Source organism: Artemia franciscana, chromosome 17, assembly GCF_032884065.1.
Source record: "Artemia franciscana chromosome 17, ASM3288406v1, whole genome shotgun sequence".
Classification (NCBI taxonomy): Eukaryota; Metazoa; Arthropoda; class Branchiopoda; order Anostraca; family Artemiidae; genus Artemia; species Artemia franciscana.
This window is the reverse complement of record NC_088879.1, coordinates 18384846-18406569: the sequence shown is the minus strand read 5'-3', so window position 1 is coordinate 18406569 and position 21724 is coordinate 18384846. Positions and strand designations below refer to the sequence as shown.

Below are 21724 nucleotides of genomic sequence, written 5' to 3'. Positions count from 1 at the left end.
AAAACTTTTTTACTTGAAAGAAAATATGCATTCCAACGACCATCCTTATTTTCCCTACTCAAATAAAAAAAAAATTACGTTAGATTTCCGCCTCAAAATCATATTTTGATTCATGTCCGGTTGTAATACGAAAAAAACCTTTATTTACCCTTCATTGGCATAAGTAGTTTTCAAATAATTCGATGTTAGGTCGATGTTATGCTATGACTAAGAAAAAAAAAATAGTGACTTACAGCAAAATAGTCTTGCATATAAGAATCAACAGGAAATCCAAGTTCTTGATTTAAACCAATGGAGATTTGTGGTGTGAATGACAAAGATACCATTGTCCAAATAAAAAACAAAACAATAACAATGGGTCGAATCCATCGATTGAGTAATACAGGTGCATAAAACATCTTGAACACCTTTCGTAAGACACTCTCTCCGCTTTTTACTTCCTTTTTTGTTCCTTTTATGCAAAATAAAATATCCCATCGATGGTCCTGAAAAGAATTATAATGGTAGAAAAGATAATAGTCTTTTGCTCATTTGGGTTTGACTCGGTTTTTATTTTGTTTTCTGTTCGTTTTGTGTTTCATTTATTTATTGATGGTAATTTGTGATGTTTTTACGCTTGAGAAATTATTTGACTTTATTTCTACTCATTTTTATGTTAACTTAGCTATTCAATTTTGCTTGAAAACATATTTTGCGGGAAAAGTTTTTTGATTTAATTTCTGTTCATCTTTACAAATATAGTCTTTTTCACAGGTAAAGAAAATTATATTTTAAATCGTTTCATTTTTTATAATAATCCATATTTTGGCTTACTATTTATGTATTGGACAAAACTTTTCATCAATTGTCAATGGAATGTTACATAGCCCATATGAGCATAGTACGTTTCTTCCAGCTCAACATCAACCTCAACGTCCGAAAGTTTAACTAATACCCTTAACATTAACAATAGCAGTAAGCATAGTGAAAAATGTAATGGTAGGAACAATAGAAGTAGTATCAGTGATAGCAGTAGCCAGTAGTATTATTATTCGAAAGCACAAATAGTCTTATTATTGTTCCGTTTTAGCCTCGTTCAGCTTCCCTTCAGCATACCCTGACAGGTTCAACTTAATGTTTTAAGCCATTTTTCATATATTTCTAACATGTCCCGTTGATAATCTGCATGTATATAATGTGTATCGAAATTAACCAACATTACCCCTAACAATCCCTGAAAATTTTACATTTATACAATGGCCCTTAGCAATATTATTGTAATAGTAGCACTACTGCTAGTAGTAGTAGCATGCAAATAGAGCATTTTTGTTACTACGAGACGCCCCTTAACATATCCTGAAAGTTGCGACCCAATGCTCACCTCTTGTCAGCCTGCATGCACACAGCGTGTTTAACTTAATTCAACATACACCTTAACATTTCCAGAAAATTTCTCATTAATACTCTTAGCATTAAAAGTAGTTTTAATAGTAGTAGTAGAAGTAGTAGTATTAGAACATATACAGCACCTTTTGTTTAGTCCAACATACCCCCAAAAATGTACTGAAAGTTTCAACTTAATGCTCTAAACTGTTCTTGAGATATTTATGTTACGCTAGTTAATAATCTGAATCTACATATCGTGTTTCAGTTTAGCATAGTTCACTGTCCTTTTCAACATTCCCTGGAGATTTCATCGTAATAGCCTTAGCTTTAGTAGTACTAGTAGTAGCCGTCGCAGTAGTAGTTACAGTAGAAATAACAGTAGTAGTAATAATAGTACCAGTTGCTGTAGTAGTAATAGTATTATATACATTTTGAATTTTGCCTCGTCCAAAATCCCCTTAAAATGCCCTGACAATTTCAGCTTAATACTCTAGACTATTCCTTGGATATTGCTAATACGCCTTTTTGACAACGTACATGCACGGAGTGTGTTTTAATTCAACATTCCCCTAAGTTTTACCTGAAAGTTACATCTTTTTGATCTTAGCATTGGTAGTAGTAGTAGTGGTCGTAGTAACGATACTAGTAGTAGCAGTAGTAGCAGCAGTAGTAGTATGCAGAGAGTACCTTTTGGTGAGTTCAACATGCCCTGAAAATTTTAAATCAATACCCTAAGATTTTCCTAAGAGATTGCTCATACACCCTTTTGGCAACCCAAATGCATATAGTGTGTTTTGATTTAGTTCAAAATCCACCTAAATATTCCTAGAAAGTTTCACCTTATTACTCTTAGAGTCAGTAGAAGTAGTAGCCCTAGCATTTGTAATAGTAGCAATAGTTGCAAGATGGATATAGTGCCTTTTTGTTAGTTCAGCATCGCCCTTAACAGGCACTGAAAGTTTCAACTTAATACTCTAAGCCGTTTCTAAAATATTGCTTTAATGTCTTTTAGAAAATCTGCATGTTTACTCGTTTTCAAACAAAGAAACATTTTTAAAATCATGTAGTTAGTTTTGATTTTGTTGAAACTCCCCCTAAACACTCCCAGAAAGTTTCATCTTTATACCATCAGCCTCACTAGTTCCAGTAATTGTATTAGCAGTAGCAATAGTACGCAGGTAGTACCTTTTCGTTGGTTCGAAATCCACCTTAACATACCCTGAAAGTTTCAACTTAATAATATAAGCCGTTCCTGAGATGTTGCTGATCCACCATTGTTATAATATACATGTCGAAATGTATTTCGATTTATTTCAAATTCCCCCAAACCATTCACTGAAAGCTTCACCTTAATATCCCAATCTTCAAAAGTAGTAGTAGTTGCAGCAGTAATAGCACTAGCAGCAGTTTTTTCCATCATCTTCTTCAACACACGCTAAAAGATTCAACTTATTTCCATGAATAGCTCCTTGGCCATTACTGATACTTCCTTTTGACAACCTGCATGCATATAGTGTTTTTGGATTTAGTTCAACACTATCTCAATATTCCTTGAAATTGTAACCTTAATACACTTAGATTGTTAGCAAAATTATTAGTAGGAGCAGTAGTAGTAGCATGCAAATATTTGCATTTTGATTAGTCCAACATTTCCTACAACAAGCCCTGTAAGTTTGAACTTCATACTCCAAGTCACTTCTAAGATACTGCAGATACGCCCTTCTTACGACCTGCGAGCACAAAGTGTTTTTCAATTCAGTTCAAATCCTTCTTAATATTCCCTGAAATTCTTACCTTCATACCCTTAGCCTTAATTTTAGCAGAAGTGACAGTATCTGCCGCTAGAGTATTACTATTACTACTAGTAGTAGTATATTACCTTTTGGTTAGTTGAACACCCCCTCATTAAGCCCTGAAAATTTCAACTTCATATTACATGCTGGTGCCACAATATTGCCGATATGCCCTTTTGATAACCTGTAAGCCCCTAGTTTGTTTTAATTTATATAGAATTCCCCCTCAAGACTAGCTAAAATTTTCATCTTCATAATCTTAGCTTTAGTATTGGTTGAAATAGAAGTAGTAGCTGGAGGAGCAGCAGTAGTAGTATTAGTGGTAATGTACACATATTGCCTTTTGGTCAACTGATGGGAGATGGCGCTGCAGCATTGTTGAAGCTGATGCGCGTCACTCCCAATTTCAGATTTTGTGTGCATTCTTTCCGGTGATTTTCTGGGAAGTAGTGCAATTAATCGAAGAATTAGCCCTCTTAGCTTCATTAAGCATGACGATCCAATACGAATAAGCCCCATTATATACGGCTAATTCATTTTGCTTGATCACAGCCCTATCTATCTTCGTTAAACTTAAAGCCCACCTACTCAAAAGCCCACATAGCATTCCCTGCTTGACACCAAAGTCTAGATGTAGATGTTCAGCAATTCTCTGCGGCAATCACCCAAAAGCAATGCTTTTATTCCATCTTATACAAATGTCATTAATCATGCTTAGTGTTTTGTTTTTCCAGGTTTTTTTTGTCCTGTGTTGTTCAATGATACTGAATTTTTTTCCTGTGTTGTAAGAAATAACGTAATTTAGTTGAGGCTTTTGCTAATACTATAAAATCTATCTTAAATAAATGAATCTTGAAGGCTATCACGTTATTTTACCCGTTCCGTAATGCACGTATTTTACATTTCATGAAGAAAATATTTTTTGGGATGGAACTGAAGAATTAAACTTTAACTTGAAATGCGAAAATAAAATCTAAGAAATTTCATGCAGAGAGAATAATAATGTCATTATGGAACAAGGAAGGACTTACCTCTTGTCGTTTAACGTCTAAAGAGAAAAGTGCCACAAAGGCAGAAACTTGAAGCAAAAAATTGAAAACAAGTGCAGATCCAGCATAAAGAGCAAATGCTTTTACTGCAGGCATTCCTGAAAGTGCTCCAAGGAAGAAACAGCAGGATTCAGAGACGCTTGATAGTAGCATTGAAGGACCCACTTCTCCAACAATTCGTCCTATGTGAGAGGTATGAGATTCCCCAGGCAGTTTTTGTTCTCGTTGGTGAGTTTGGACCATAATGAAAATATTATCAACTCCAACAGCTAGCAGCAGAAATGGAATCACCTTAAATAGAGGAAAACTTGAATTTTGTGCTTTTTATAACAACGTTATAAAGTTTATAATTTCTCTTTGAGCGTCCCGGTTGTCATTTATATTCCCTGTGTCCCGGTGTCCCGGTCGTCATTTGTGTCCCGGTCTGTAATTTCTATTCGAACAATCCCTGTGTCCCGGTCGTCATTTATATATCCCGCCTGTGCCCCCGGCGTCCCCGTTGTAGTTGTGTCCCTATGTCTCGGTCGTCATTTATATTCCCTGTGTCCCAGTCGTGATTTGTGTCCGGGTGTCCCAGTCTGTAATTTCTCTTTGAGGTTCCCGGTCGTCATTTGTATTCCCTGTGTCCCGGTCGTCATTTGTGTCCCGGTATGTAATTTCATCAGTTGACAAACATGACGTCAGTCGACAAACAACTTCATGACGCATACAGCTCAATCCTTATAATGACGTCAGTCGACAAACATGACGTCAGTCGACACACAAACATGACGTCACTCGACACACACACACACAGACAATTTATTTATATATATAGATAGATATAGGTATAATATTGGTATTGGTAATTATAGGTATACAATAAGTATTATATAAAACAATAAGTACTACATAAAAATAAGTATTAAACAGTATTCAACTTAAAAATACCTGGAAGTTAAACTCATTATTAAATTTAAAAAGAAGCAATAAATATATAGCGGTGCCAGGAATCACATAAAAAGCACTAGTATTTAGTCTAAGTCTCTCTTTGTCTGCCATTCCCCTTTTCTATCTCTCTCTGCCTGTCTCTATCCCCCTAGTGAATATTCAAGGCTTAGATTAAATGATCGTGTCCTTTCTTATTTCTGCCACTGCCACACAGACAATATCCAGGATAATACTCTTTTTCTGGAAATGTTGCCAGCCACAGTAGGCCTATAAGCATGTAAGAAAAGCCCAAGTTGACGGTTTCTTTCTAAAGAGCATAATGTGTTTGGCGATATATAAGACATACAGATATCCTTGGGACAATTGAAAAACACTGCTAAAATACAATAACACAGTCGGGTAAATGGCTAACTACAAATCATTTCCCTATGATATCTAGTATCAAAGATGATATTTTCAACAATATAAATGTTAACATTGTTTACATACTTCCAAGCAAATAAGAGTAACTGGGTATCCAATGTATCCGTAGAATCCAATCGAAGTCATCACGGACAATAAGACAACCACCACACCAGCAATGCCTAGGCTAATTTTGCTATCCATCTAGAAGAAAAGGAGAAAAAAAATATACAAATATATCACGCAACACAATAAAATTAACTTCCAAGTAAAGTCTGCAGACATTTTTTTTGCCACAAACGAAAGGGAAGGGGTAAAACTTTTGTTGGGAGTACTATACCGGCGCAAATATCTTATTAAGACTTGTCTCGAAAAAATTTTCTGTTTCAAAACTGTTACATATGGAAAATAATTAGGAAAAGATGCAAATACATTAGGAAAGATTATATTAGAAAAAGATAATGTACCCATCTGCTCACATCCCAGGCGGAATGAGCATTTACAACGGCAACGCTCTAATTCGATATATTTTCTTTATCCTCATTTGATGGAGAGGGGGAGGCCAGAAAACAGAATTAAAATTATGATATAAGAAACTATTAGGAAATGACTTTGAATAATTTCATTCTCATTTTTGAGACCCTAATTACTCTTCCAAACGTCAATAATTGCAATGAAGATAAAAAAGTATAAATTTTAAGGTCCATACAAGACAGGGACGGAGAAGTATGTCGTGGGGAAAAGCAGGGATTAAGAGGATAAGGAATAAAAACACGACCAAATGAATTTAAATGTTATTTCATATTCTTGTCACCACACTCTAAAATACTATAAATTAATAAAAGTTGAATTCTGATTTTGAAAAAAATTATGCACCTTCAAAATTGCTATGAATGTTTGAAATCTGATCACCTGCTCGTTAAGTGCAACACACTTAAATCAACATTTTGAAAACAGCACGATGAATCATATGACACTCTATATTTGGCATTAAAAGAGTATTGTATTGTATTGTATCGGATTAACGACACTTCTTGACTACTAAGGTCCCTGCGTCGGCCCTGCAGTGCATTCCTGCAGCATGGTTCGATCTCTGGGTCCCATATTACCAAGCTAAGGTCAAACCCATTGCGCCACCACAGGACTGGCATTAAAAGAGGATATTGTCCAATTGGCTTCTTAAAAAAACAGAACACCTTTATGAACGAAAATATCTCAAAAGCTTTTAGCAGCTCGTAGAACCTATATTATTGAATCCATTTATACCAAATACATGGTTAAGAGATTGACCCGAGCTACCAAAGAAAACGAAGAAAAAAATAATAAAACTCTGTATATTATGGAAAAAGTCTGCTACCTTTAGGACAAAAGTGTAAATAATCAGTTTCTAATTTTTCAGAAAGAAAAGGAGACTATTTATTTCTCACAAAAAAATACGGATATTGAAATAAAATATCTTTTTAACCATATATGTGAACCGTTTCAGTTTAAATCTACCAGTTTGAAATTATGTGCTTGTCATAATACTCTTTAAATAAAGAACCACCCAACAAATCTTTTTAAGGCACATTTCTTCATGTGTAATAACTCACATCTCATTATTTTCCCCTATTTAGAAGCAGCATGGAATTTGCAACTAATTTTAACCATTTACAGTAAGAATTTGTAACTTTAATTAATAGACCGCATCTAGAATGCCAGACGACGAACACGCCAATCCCCTGAGGCAATTTTTGAGAAAAGACTGCCAAATAAAAGTTGGTTTCTCAGATGCAAAGACCATGGTTCAGTTCTCAAAAACAGAGCAGACTTTGAAGGAGACAGAAAATTACAGTCTGGAAATTTTAGCTGTGTTGAAAGTCAGTTGGACTGACACGGGTACTGAAACCCTTAACGGATTAAATTAATTTTGTACAGAGATGGTAACAAAAAAAAGAAGCCAGTGAGATATTTATTTTGAAAAATTGCTGTCATAAGCCCAAAGAGTAGAATTAGAATTTTAGAGTAAAAAAGCATGAACATCACAAAAAAACAAACAAAAAAGTTAAAAAATAATGTACTTAAAACTGGCTAAATGCTATCGCAAAAGAAGTTTCCTCAATGCTGTTGAAATCGTCGCTCATAGCCTAACAAAACAATTTAAATAAATAAGAGAATCATTATGGCATATAACAAAGTCGAATAAGCCAAGTTAAAAATAGTAACATGTTATACACCAACTGATGACAGTGATGTAGGTTAAACCACAAAAGGCAATTTTTACACTAACCTTCAAGCTACCTATAAAGTTAATCTCAGACGGAATTTTGTCTGCTTTGTTGGTAACATTGATGCCAAAGTCGAGAATAAAAAGTTCTACTGTACTAGGAGTCAAGGACTCTGTGAAATTCATGAGAGTGAAAGTCAGTAAACTCCACACTAACGAATGAAATTATCATGGGAGGAGTTTTGTTCCGGATAAAACTATCCATAAACATATATATATATATATATATATATATATATATATATATATATATATATATATATATATATATATATATATATATATATATATATATATATATATATATATATATATATCACCAGACACAATGTGTCTGGTTAGCATTCACCAACCAGATAAACTATATCTGGTTGGTATTCACCAAACAGACACATCGAACGAAGTAAGTTTAGCAGCCAAAATAGAACTCTGTTAAAGTGAAAAAGAGGCGTTTTAACATTAATGGCCTCTCCATCCTCTTCAACAATAAGGGATTGAAAATTCTATGTTGTGTCTACCAAGGCTGCCTGAATCATATCCAAAGGATAATCCAGCCTCACAGGGAAGTCGCCCAGACAGCAGCAAAAATGAGGGATGACTTACAACTCCTTCTGAGTACTTTGAACGCCACTGGTGGCACAGAGGGACCTAAAGTCGGATTAGTAAAGGAATTTTTGAACCTTTGCTACTGAAAGAGAGTAAAGAAAGGGAAAGCCCCATCTGGCTCTTGGTAGCAATACCCCTTGCAACTTTCTTTTTATTAGGCTTCGATGAAAAGGTAGAAAAAGAATAAAAAGAGAGTGAGAGGAAGAACGATGAAAGGAAGAGAGAGAGAAAGAGAAAGAGAGAGAGAGAAAACACTGAAAAAGAAAATTGAATCCGTAAAATACCATAATAGTCCGAAATGATCTTATATCTCCAAGCGCCAAAGATATGTGAACGAACATAATCAAGTAGCTAATGGCAATAGTAACAAGATCTTCTTCTCCCTGTCTGTTTAACTCGTCTTCAATTGACCGCTCTGCTTGGTATCCAATCTCCATATAGGTGGGCTTGATATTTTTTTCCCAGTCAAGAATCACTTCCAAATACCTAAAAAAAACAATTAATTCTTCTAATATTGACTGAAGACGAGACTGGCCCAGCCCCGAGAGTTCTCCCTCTAAACCCATCAAAGTTATTGTGAGATCTCAGGATTTTCTGAAAATTTCACGCCGGTAAATTAAATTTTCCCAATTTACCCGATATTTTTAGAATACTGAAAAACATGCCGTTTATTGAAAAGAAAACGAGCACAACAAAACAGAATTAAGAGCAGAAAAATCCTTCAGTGGCCTACAGAGAAGAAAACTGATTTATTAGGCTCTTAACAGCCTTTTGTGGGCCACAAAATCAATAAATAGTACTTTACAATTTCAATTCTCTAAAAAACTCAGGCAAGTTTAGCTTTCTGTTAAGTGCTAGATTTTTCAAAATCTTTCAAATACAGGGAAACATAATGTGCTAGTTTATTTGAAAGTTTTTATAAAAATTTTACATAAAGAGCGAAACAGCAATTTTTTTTAGATTTCAATTTTACTCTTTGCTTCATCAGCAAAATTATTCCTTTAAACTAGTTTGTGTTTTCTTTTTGGGTTTCAAAAATATACACACTAAACCTTGAAATAAGCTCTTTGTCCAACTTATGCAAAGATACTTTAGAATCAAGACAAATTTTGTCTAAAAATGGGATTAAACATAGCTTTTACTTCGGATTTCTCTGAAACTTTCCCTTAAAAAATCTGCAATTTTATTACATAAAGATTCATTAGGGTGTTGTACCCTTGGTATCTCTTAGGAGCTGTAGATGAAAAACTCAATTACTTGTGAAATATTGTCTGTATAAAATATATATGGATTTTGGAAGCTTGAAGGACACTAAAAGATTTAAAATGTGTTTTTAGTATAATTTACGGAAATTCGTGCTATTATTATTGCAATACTTCTGCGACAATACTGCAGTCAATTTAGAGCTTCTCATAAGACTTTAGGAGACTTAAGACTTTTAGGAGAACTGGTCGTTCGAAACGAAAGTTGCACAATTGCATCATCATGGTCAAAAGCCATACGCAATATATGGCATGGGGAGTATGGGGATGACATGGAACATTTTCTGAGTAACTGCCAAAGTATGGAAAATTTCAGGATTAACTTTTTTGGGGGGATGTACCACCGACTCCCAGGCATTTTGAAAACCACTTCTAGGGAGCTAATTATTGCGGTAAAAAGGTTTATATCTATGTTTTATACCAACACGGACTTTTAAACCTATGTTTGTTTACAATGGAATCAAACTTGGGATAATTTCACATACTTTAGTAGTTTTTTTTCAGCTGGAGCAAAAAGAGGCTACTCTCATTTTATTTTATTCTTAAAGATCTTCTAGAAAAAAGATCTAAAAAAAATCTAAAAAATTTATTAAAAAATGATTAAAGATCTAAAAAAAAATTACTAGCACGCACTAGCAACATAGTTCAAAATTTAGTTTCTCTTTTCAGAGTAAATCTTCATCACTAATTAACCCCACCACTAGAACTGGACATCAAGACAAATAAAAAAAAAAAAAAAACTCTAAAAAAGTCTCACGATCGGTATACCCCAAATAAAAGGAATTTCAGTCATTGGGGCTTGATTCCACATAGATTAATATTCATGGAAAAATACTCGTATTCAACAGAATAAAGTAAAAAAAAAAAGATTTTTGATGAAATCTGTTTGCACCAGACTTCAATTTGGACAAGCTTTTATTATTCGACTATTATTGTAAGTAAGAATGAGACAATTATATTATTGTACAAAATTTTCCACACTTTGACATACAAAGCATAAAAACAATTGACAAAAATCGTTCTTAATATGATGAGGTAAAAAAACCGCAATAAAATGGGACTAGAAAGAAGTAACAATAAGAAAGAAAAACCTTACTTTTTCTCCCAAGTATAAACGGCCTCTTTGTAGGTAGCATTAGTAGGCTTATTTATGCATGGGAAAGTTAGGACTAACGCAGTAGCTGCCATGTAATTTTCATTATCTGAAGAAATTTCTCCGTCTTCTAAATATCCCCCAAGTGCAACGTAAGGGAATACAGGACCACCAAAGGGTGCCATACAGCTGGTTCTTCCAAAGTTTAAGTCGATTGGTGCAGCAGGATTACTAAAATGAGATTAATTTTATTCACTGGGTAAAGCTGTTTTCTTCAATTAGAGGAGGTAGTGTAGAAAAAATCAATTAAAAATAACTGAGTTATAGTTATTATTGACAGACACTCTTCAAAGACGTCCAAAAAATATGGAGGATAACTCCTGAACTGAGATCTCAGAAGTAACGACAACGTGTTTGTGAATGAATTGAATTCAGGCCACTGATTAATAATATTTGAAGCTCTCTTTCTAATTGTTTTTTTTTTGTACTTTAATTGCATTTTCATAGCTCCATTGGTACTCTAGAATAAATTTTACTTCCTTGGAAGCCTAGTTTAGCTCTCATTATCACGGTTGCAGCAGTAGCTGCAACCTAGTAAAGAGTGAACTATATAAACCATTGTAACCAAAAGTTGAAAAACACACTTTGAAAAAAACTGGGTAGTAAGAACAAATTGCCACTTGACACTGAATTAGGAATGGCAACTATTGGGTTGGTTAGTCTTAAAGAAGAAGTTTTTTTGCGAAAACAAATTTATGGTGATTTAAAGAGCCTTGAACCCCTTGAAAATGGCGTCGGAACGAAATAAAAATACACCATTGGAATCAGCATGGTTGAAAACCTTTTTTAGGATTATTACAGTCCTCCACCTTGAACACCAAGGAGAACCACATTTTTGCATGGGCAGCACCGATGTGTCTCCGTTTTTTTCCACCAGGGCTAGCGGATGACCAGAAAATCATTGAGAGATGTTTAATGACTCATTCGAACGGATATTACATTTGCTAGTGCCTTTTTTAAGTGACCAGAAAGATTAGCGGGCAGCTAGCCCCCCTCCTCAAAAGGCCCCCTCCCCCAAAGCTGTCCTATAAAAATTTTGAAATAGCCATTTTGTTTAGAATAGTTCGAAAGGTCCAATAAATATGCTTTTGATGATGATATGACCCTCCATAGTCCCAGGGGAAGGGTTGTACGTGGTATCGGGCGTATAGGTACCGCGCGTATTCGTATTGGGCGTATTGGTATCGCATGTACCGTATCGAGCAAATCGCTATCGGGTGTTTTTTTCTCAATCAAGTTCATGTGGCTTCTGTCATGGTTGCAGCAGTAGCTGCAACCTAGTAAAGAGAAAACCACAGCCCACAGTAACCAAAAGCTGAAAAGTACATTTTGAAAAAAAAAAAAAAAAATACCCAGTGGGAAAAAAATCGCCATCTGATATTGGTTCAGGAGTGGTAACTATTATTTCGGTTAATCTTAAAAGTAAAAGTTTATTGAGAAAACAAATTTTAAATGATTTTGAAAACGAGCCTGAATCCCCCCAAAAATGTTATCAGATCAAAATCAAAGTTGAACCATTGGAATCAGTACGGTCAAAAATATTGTATAAGGTAATTAAAGTCCCCCACGTTGAACAACAAAGCAAATCACTTTTTTGCATGGGTAGCAGCGATGTGTCCTTTTTTTTCCTTTTTTTTAACCAGGGTTAGCGAGTTACCAGAACACCATAAGAAGATAAGATTCGAACATAAGAAGATTCGAACGAAAATTAAAATTGCTATTCCCTTTTAAGGTGACCAAAAAGATTGGAGTGCAGCTAGACCCCCCCCCCCCCCAAAAGGCCCCCTTCCCCTAAAGTCTTTCAATCAGAATTATGAGATAGCAATTTTTCAGCGTAGTTGAAAGGTCCAATAACCATACATTCGGGGATGACCTGATACTCCATAGTCCCTGGGAAAAGGGCTGTATGTTATACAATTAGGGTCTACAAAATCCAATAGATTAAATAAGATTAATAGAGTTCGCACTTCAGACGGTAGAACTTGGACTTTGAATTAGGACGCTCAAGTCCTTAAAAGTTTTTTTTTCAATCAAGGTTTTGTGCCTTCTACATGATTATGTTGATAACCTATTCTTGTTAAGGCAGACTACGGTAATTCTTAACCAACGTTGTTTTTTCTACTGCGCCAAAAAAATTACGACTAAACGCCAAAATTTGAGCAATTTTGAGCTTGATTTTTTTCTGATAATTTCTGGATGAAAAAAAACTTCACTTTTGTTTTACATTTTCTTCTTATAGCATTTCGGAAAAAAATCAAATCAAGTTATTCAAATTCGTCAGTTCATTGTTTCTTTTGGTTCCCACCGTCTTCAAAGAAAGGGTTTTATATATAGCCAAGTATTAGTTATTGGGAAATATTCGGACATTTTCTAGGGTGGGATTTTTGTAGGAGGGATTTTCCACAGGAAGAGTTTTCCAAGGGACAGAAATTCTTTGGAGGAATTTTCCAGGAGAATAGTTAGAAGGGGGAGATAGGATTTTTCTAGCATTATTTGAAAACCGTCACAAATTAAATAAAAAAATCAACCGGAAGTAAGGAACAACATTAAAACCTAAAACGAACACAAACTATTCTGTATATGAAAGGGGAGGGCTTCCCCTCAGTGAAAAATAAAATAAATCATGGTTGTGTTTGTTCTACATTAAATTTGAATTAAAGACGGGTAAAGATTAATTTAAAAAAAAAAGTTTTTCCAAGGGAAGTAAAGAACGAAGTTGAAACTTGAAATAAACAAAAATTGCTTCAGAGTCTATCTAACATGCATCGAAAAAAATAGAGCAAATAAACCAACTTATAATATTTCCAAAAGTTGTATGATTATAGAAAACTAGCGCTTTACTGAAAACACCCAAAGGTTAGTATAAGAAAAAAGACTACTGATTTACTACTATAACACACTACTCTATAACGCTTTTCATGATCTTACACCAGCTCTGATATCACTAATTTCCAGCATACATTTAAAATTCCAGTATACACAAATAATGAGTAATATGTAATTTTAAATTGTAAAAAACATACTTTAGTGTTACTCAAAATGAAGAACAAATGAACCATAACATGAACTCTGGAAATCCGGTTATTTATAAGGCTATTTCTAACAAATCCTAAGGCTAGTCTATTGTCCTAATACTATCAAGATGGCTTCACGGTGGATTTGTCTACAAACTAATCACGAAATGTCCTTTTCAGAGCCAGAACGAGATTCAATAATTGAACTGAGCTCATTGTGCAGAAATGATACCAAATTACAGGGAAAAAAATGAAATAAAGCAACAATCCTAAAATGCTGTATTTTTTTTTCAAAAAGTGTCCTTAATCGGTTTGCTTCTACTGTACCAAAACTCCTAAAGTATTTTGAGATTTCAGTAAAGCACTAGTTTTCTATAATCATACAAACATAGGGAAGTATTATCAGTTGGATTTTTTTGCACTAGTTTCATCGATGTATGTTAGATAGACTGTGAAGCAATAATTTTTGTTCGTTTTTTTTTGCTTGCTAAACCATAGACTAGATGCAAAATTACACGAACATCGTTAATAACTTTTAAATAACCTTTAAATAAAGAAAAAATAACACAAACATTTTTATTTGCTCATGTAATTTCCCTTAGTTTTGGTGCAATTCACCAGCAACAAGTTAATGAAAATTAAATACAAAAACAAATAGATGTGAACAACATCGTAAAAAGATAAACAACTTTTTTATGCTCTTATCAACCAAACCTGCACGCAGATGACCTTCCAACACCATACCTCCTTCCTCCCATATAAACACACACAATATGGCCCAGAAAACAACCTTTAAGGAAAATCTTAGAAAGCTGATGCTGAAGTGTAAAGAAGTCCAGAAACTTAACCCTAAAAATGCAAATATGGGGCAACGATCGCCCTTCCCCTCAGAAAGAAATCTCTAGAGTTGGTATTGGCCCATTCCTATGAAATTGCAACGTAGAAGCAGTTACTTTAAACATGGGATGACTAAGGGAAGGACATTTCCTGACTTACTGTGTAAAAAAGATAGTTGAAACTTGATAGATGCATAATAAGAAAGAAATAAGTGCACAGACAGTTTGTTGCTATGAGGCACTTCAAATAAGTTTTCATATTGCACAGCAAACAAACAAATCATCTGCTGCAAGCAAGATATTGGAGCTAAAATAAGCAGAGTTTCGAGGCCCCACTTCCCCTCTAATATACTACTACTATTGCTACTACTACTGCTAACAACTCACTGCAGCATCATACTGCATGATACCAGCACAGCTACACAAACTACTCCTTCATGCCAATCTATACAAAACCTCCCTCTTTGCACCCTCCCAAGAAGTTTCCATTTTCATTAAATCTGTCCTTTAAGACATCCTCAAATCCATATAAGGACGATCTCCTTTTCGATTGGCCCTAGAAGATTGGCCGACAATAACACTCCTTGGCAATCTGTCATCTTTCATCTGCAGAACTTGTCATCCTTTCTCACATTATGGCCTAAAAAGTGGGATTGGACCACTATTTTGTAATTCTCACTGTTTAAGATATGGCAAGTCAGTTGAGTATCCATTAAAATCCGCAGCCAATTACTCTGGAAAACATCTAGCATATCCTCTTTCGTTTTTCGGAGGGCCCACGCTTCGGAACCATATTTGACCACTCATTAAAGCCGTTGAAAGCGGGATTGAACCACATTTTTCATATAGATTACTCTCTTAGATACGGTCAGTCAGTTGAGTACCCAAAAAAATTCGTTGCCAATTACTATGGAAAAAATCTAGCAGATCCTCCTCTGTTTTTCAGAGGGCCCATGCTTCAAAGTCGTATTTGACCACTGTCACCCCTGTACCTTCCAATATTCTAATCTTAGCTCAAATGCTTTCTTCCTATTTTTACAAACTTTTTCCAACTGTCGAAAAATACCCTGGGTTTTCTACTTTTCATATATTCACTTACAACCACCGTCTTTAGCAATATTACTACCCACGTAAGTGAAGCTATCCACTTGATCGATTTTCTCGTTACTCAACATAACCTCTTCCCCTCACTTGTTCCTAGTCTTAGCGACTTATTCTTTTCAAAATTAATTTTATAATGCTATTAACAACACTACATAAACATTAATTTTGTAATATTAACTTTTTGGACTTACGCCACGCAATATTCTATATGGCTTAAATAAGTGAAGTTGTCGCCAGTATTTCCTGCAGGATACTGAACGTCGAGGAGGTCAATATTGTCCTGAAACCATCCTCCAACACTCTGAACTGTACAAGCTTCAAAAGCAGGAGAGAGTGGCTTGAAACAAAAGTCTTTGATCGTTGTGCCATCTTCACTTACAGCCTAAAACAAAACATATCATGAAGGGTAATCAAAAAAAGTAATTAAGTTATAATTTGCAGGTTTAATAAAACATCTTATCAAAATAGGTGTTTTATGTTTCAAAATGTTCAAAATTGGACGCATAAGTCGGCACTTTTCAGTTTGAGTCTTATTTCAATCTATATGTCCCCAAAAGAAACAATTATATATGATAATAATTAATTAAAGTCTGGCAAAGCTCTAGTTCTTTGGGTGAACATTTAAAATTTGTCAACCCTTTCTTTATGATGGGCTTCAAAGAAAGGGCAACCCTTGTCAATAGAAGCCGAAATTCTTAATTTTAAGTAATGTATGCACAAAAAGAGGCCACCTTTTTGCTGGTAGAAATTACATTATACAATTTTTTTTAAATCAAGCTTTAGAGCCTTGTTATCAGTAAAAACTGTAGGTTCAGTATATTCCAAAAACCATAGAACCGAGGTTTCAAATCCCCTATCTACATATTTGAAATCGTGCGTTTTTTCGAGAAATAAAATACCGTAATATACAAATTTATCAACTTGAATAGCTTACAGACTTTTTATAAAAGGGCTTAAGTCATACATTTGATCATCTAATCCTAATCTACCCTTCACTAGCAAAAGATTAGAGTACAAAAAAAATATTATTTTTTGTCATTGCTTGCTTTTACTTTACCTTTAAATACAAATTTATCACAAATTTATTACCATAACATACAAATTTATCAACTTGAATAGCTTATAGGCTTTTCATAAAAGGGCTTAAGTCATACTTTTGATCACCTAATCCTAGTCTACCCTTCACTAGCAAAAGATAACAGAGTACGAAAAAAAAAAATTTGTCATAGCTCGCTTTTACCTTACCTTTAAATACAAATTTATCACAAATTTATTGCCATAATATACAAATTTATCGACTTGAATAGCTTATAGACTTTTCATAAAAGGGCTTAAGTCATACTTTTGATCACCTAATCCTAATCTACCCTTCGCTAGCAATAGATTACAGAGTACAAAAATATAATTTTTTTTATCATAACTTGCTTTTACCTTACCTTTGAATACAAATTTATCACAAATTTATTACTATAATAAACAAATTTATCAACTTGAATAGCTTATAGACTTTTCATAAAAGGGCTTAAGTCATACATTTGATCACCTAATCCTAATCTACCCTTCACTAGCAAAAGATTACAGAGTACAAGAATTTTTTTTTGCCATAGCTTGCTTTTACCCTACCTTTAAATACAAATTTGTCACAAATTTATTACCAAATATACAAATTCATCAACTTGAATAGCTTATTAAATAAAAAAAACAAGTTTTTTTTAACTAAAAGTAAGGAGCGACATTAAAACTCAAAACGAACAGAAATTACTCCGTGTATGAAAGGGGCTGTTCACTTCTCAACGCCCCACTCTTTACGCTAATGTTTGACTCTTTCTCTAAATTCTACTTTATTAAACAGTAAAAAACTTTAGGGTAAAGAGAGGGGCATTGAGAAGTGAACAGCCCCTTTCATACACAGAATAATTTCTGTTCGTTTTAAGTTTCGCTCCTTACTACAGTTCGTTATCACGAACTGTTTGATAGGCTTTTCATGAAAGGGCTTAAGTCATACATTTGATCACTTAATCCTAATCTACCCTTCACTAGCAAAAGATTGTACAAGAAAATATTTTTTTTGCCATAGCTTTCTTTTACCTTACCTTTAAAATGCGGTCTTGGAGATCCATAACAGTGCGCACAAACTCTTTTCGAAAAACTGGTCCATATGTTCTTGATGTTCCATCAGTAAAATTTACAGTAAACTACAGGAGAAAAATTATATTTAGGTATTTTATACACAATGAAACAACCTAAATCAAGTAAAATTATCTCCTTATTTTTTTTTTTTTTAAATTTCATCCAGAACAAAACAAAAGTCCGAATGAAGTTGATTAAGTCCGAGAATTATGGAAAGATCTTTATGAAAAACATCTTCTGAAAAGATCTTATGAAGAGATCTTAGGCGATGAAACTAAATTAGTCAATAGGATTTTTTTGCAAAAATAAAGCATTATATATTGGTTTTGCTTATAACCAGCCTTAAACTTTCCCATAAAATATGTGCAACTTCGTCACATAGCTGAACAGTCCGAGGGATATGTTGTCACTGGTACATTTGAGAAATAGTTCATATTTCTTAATTAATTTCAGAAAAATGAAAATAAATAAACAACATTTTCCTCCCTGGTCACTTTTTTTGTAAGCATTTTTAGTTTTTACTGACTAAGCAGGATGGAAGGAAAAGTAAGCAGGATTGGGGACTGTAAACCTCTGATTAGGGGATTTTCAACCGCGGAGATTATAATAACACCCTATTTACGACTTCAGGGCTTTCCAATACAGAAAATGCCATAAAAAGCGCAGTTTTTTTTATGACATATGGCTATTTACGATGGAATTGAAACCACCCAAATGTAATACCAATCAAGGTGAGATCTAGCAACAATCGTTTGTTGCATGAAGGGTGTTGAGAATTAGTGATTAACATGAATAATTATAATTAGTATTTTCTGAATGATACAATCTGTACAGAATTTTTTTTTTTTTTTTTTTTTTTTTTACTAAAGTGCATTCATTCAACTTGGCATTCATATAATGCATGAGCCCCAAATTGTCTGTATTCACATGTAAATTTCATTGAAGTCAATTAATTAGTCAATAAATATCATCCATTTCCATAGAAATGAGACGTCATAAGCTTACCGTAAAATTTATACTGACATTCCTACAGACTATAGACTGCAGTCCTGCTTTCACCGCCATGTTTCCCTAACCTACCAACCAGGGCCAGGTTTAAAGCTTTGACCCTTCTAGGCCTAAGCGTTTTTACCGCTTCATTTTTGCGAGTTATGTTAAAATTGCATGCGTTATTTTAAAATTGCTTTTCTGTGAATAGGCAGCGCGGCGGCGGAGTCCAACTGGCACTTTTAAGAAAAAACCATCAATGATAATTTACTGCGCCCAGAAGCTCAATCCTAGTGGCTCTATTGGCAAATCTTAGCCTGATACCAACACAACACATTCTTTCTTGTATAAGCATCAATATTTTTCCAACCGACATGAAGAGTTTTCCGTTATGTTGAATATCGACCCCCATGGGAGATGCTCAATGATATAAAGTATGCTTTAAACAGGTAATTTGTTTTTGATCTCTATACTATGGGCTAGAATTCCTAATTTAGTAGGTTATATCTGATGCTGCAACCATGAAAGGCAATTAGCTGTACCAGTGGTGAATTTTTGAAAAGAAACAAACGATTTTGATTCAGGAAAAACCAAATTAGAGTCAAATTCAAAAGAAATATGAATATGTATTTTAATATGGAAGATAATCTTTATAGATGTAGCTAAAATGAATATTAGTGCATTTTTTCAACATAAATTTATGTCTTGCTTCTTTTTCTTAAGTTTTGTAATAACACAGGAAAGAACTTTACAAAAAAAAAAAAAAAAATTCTAAAACGATTCTATAGCAAGGATCTGAAAAAAAAACGCTCAAAGACTTGGTGTAATCGTAACTAGTGTTGTTAATCTTGCAGCCAATACTGCTGGACTACAGCAGATTGTGAATACGATGATAAAAACAAGGAAATATTATTTAGTATAACTTCAATCGTCCTTCTAAATCCCACAAATCCCCATATGATGAGACACTGGACATCATCCAGACCCTTTTCAATTTATTTTGTATTTTGATGTTAAGACATATTTTTAGACTAAAAAGCCACCTCAGAATTTATTCATTCTATTTAAGTTTAATTGTAAGGAAATGAGAGACACTTTACCTCCAAACTACAGTCCAACAGAAAAACAGCCCGAAATAAATTGAAACTATTAATGGTCAGGACAAATAATGAAGCGTGATAAGGCAGCGAGGGACCAAGTTATGTGCAAAAAATCATTTGTCTTCCCATGATCAAGTAGCTGAGACGGTAAAAGAAGCTGTTGAGGGGAATCGTGGGTGTTATAGCAGAACATATATAAAAAAAATTGTGGGCTTCACCTGTAATGCGTTGGTTTCCGAAGAGAATAGCAAACAGAGAGTTTATGGGAATCATACCCGAGCATTCAGGGTCCTCAATACAAAATTCTCAGTAAAAAACACAGTCCACTTTAAATAAACGGAGGGCCAACTATGAGAAGTCAAATTAGTGACACTGAACATTAAAAGGCTAAAGTAAAACATATGTCGATATAGCAAAAGCAAGGAAGGTTTACAATATGAAGTGTTTAGTTTGGTTCAGAAGCCATTATAAATATTTTTTTTTTTTTAATTTCAAACTATGAAGAAAAAAGAGCAAAGACTTTACCGTGTATCAGCAAAAATGCATTATTTAGAAAAGAGAGACCATTTAATAATAATAAAAGACATACTGGTTCCATGTCCTTAGCAGCTACAATGATCTGTTCAGTTCTGTAGAAAGCTCCAAAATTTTCATCAAAATAGTTCTTTTCAAGTCTTGTCCTACTTTCAGGAGCAGCCCATAACTCAACCGGATCAATAGTGATCTTTAGAAAAATTACACCTGCACATAATCCACCAGAAATAACTAGACTGACAAGAAGGACCGTAATTGGATGACGGGCACAAACTAAAAGGAAAATTTGTTTACAATAATGCTATCCTAAGCGTGAAAACTGCTTTTCAAGTTTATAGCTTCTGGTAATAAACATCTTTATGACTTAAACTATTACAAACACCATAATTCGTTTTTTAACTGTTACTTAATCCATATCTCGCCATACTGTTACTTTAACTGTCTACTTAATCCATAATTTATTTTTTAACACTATTCATCCATAAGAGGTTACTTTCGATTAATGCTAACAATACATCTGTTTGTTGAGAGACATGTAAGATAAAGCAATGTCTAATCACTCTTCAGACTATTAATTCTTAATCAAGCAATCCTTGGAAACAACTATAAAATCCCAAACGCTACAGCATAGCTCCTCCCTATAAGATTCCACGGGCAAAAAATACACAAAGAAATGAAAAAAAGGAAAAATTTCATAATCAGAACTAAACTGTATGGTTTTGTAATTTTTTTCAAAAAAAAACTTTGATAAAATTGGACTTGTATCCAAGATTTTTTCCTGTAACACAAACATAATATGTTAGAAGGACCGATTCTTATTATTAGCAGCATTTATTGCAAATCATAAATGAATTATAATGTAAGAATGAAGGAAATTTAGCTTTAATGTAAGCTTTGAACTCATAACATGAGCTTTAAGCCAAAGAAACCCTTATTCAGCCCTACTAATGATTATGTTACCACTAATGCTACAATACGCTCTTGAATAGATAAAAAATAGAGAAAAAAAGACAGAGAAGGAGAGTGAAAGAGAGAAAGGATGAAAGAGAGAGGGGCAAGGAAAGACAATGAAAGGGACAGAAGAAAGGGGATAAGAAAAACTCTTTCCTTCATTGTTGGTTGAAATAAGGAGTTATTTAAGAAATATGAACTACAGTTAGCTTAGAAGATATGGATTGGAGAATTTACAATTA

The 21724-nt window shown here is 34.0% G+C and overlaps 1 protein-coding gene across 1 annotated transcript in view; it reads right to left on the bottom strand.

Moving 5' to 3' along the window:
* The window catches only part of LOC136037953 (NPC intracellular cholesterol transporter 1-like), an 88152-nt gene that overhangs the window by 25202 nt on the left and 41226 nt on the right, over positions 1–21724 (bottom strand). Inside the window, exons 9-16 of the mRNA XM_065720837.1 lie at positions 20587–20804; positions 17874–17975; positions 15972–16162; positions 10770–10997; positions 8696–8897; positions 5627–5743; positions 4190–4498; positions 234–485 (exon numbers count right to left, since the gene is read on the bottom strand). Of these exons, the coding sequence (XP_065576909.1) occupies positions 234–485; positions 4190–4498; positions 5627–5743; positions 8696–8897; positions 10770–10997; positions 15972–16162; positions 17874–17975; positions 20587–20804 (1619 nt within the window). The remainder of the gene's footprint in view (positions 1–233; positions 486–4189; positions 4499–5626; positions 5744–8695; positions 8898–10769; positions 10998–15971; positions 16163–17873; positions 17976–20586; positions 20805–21724) is intronic.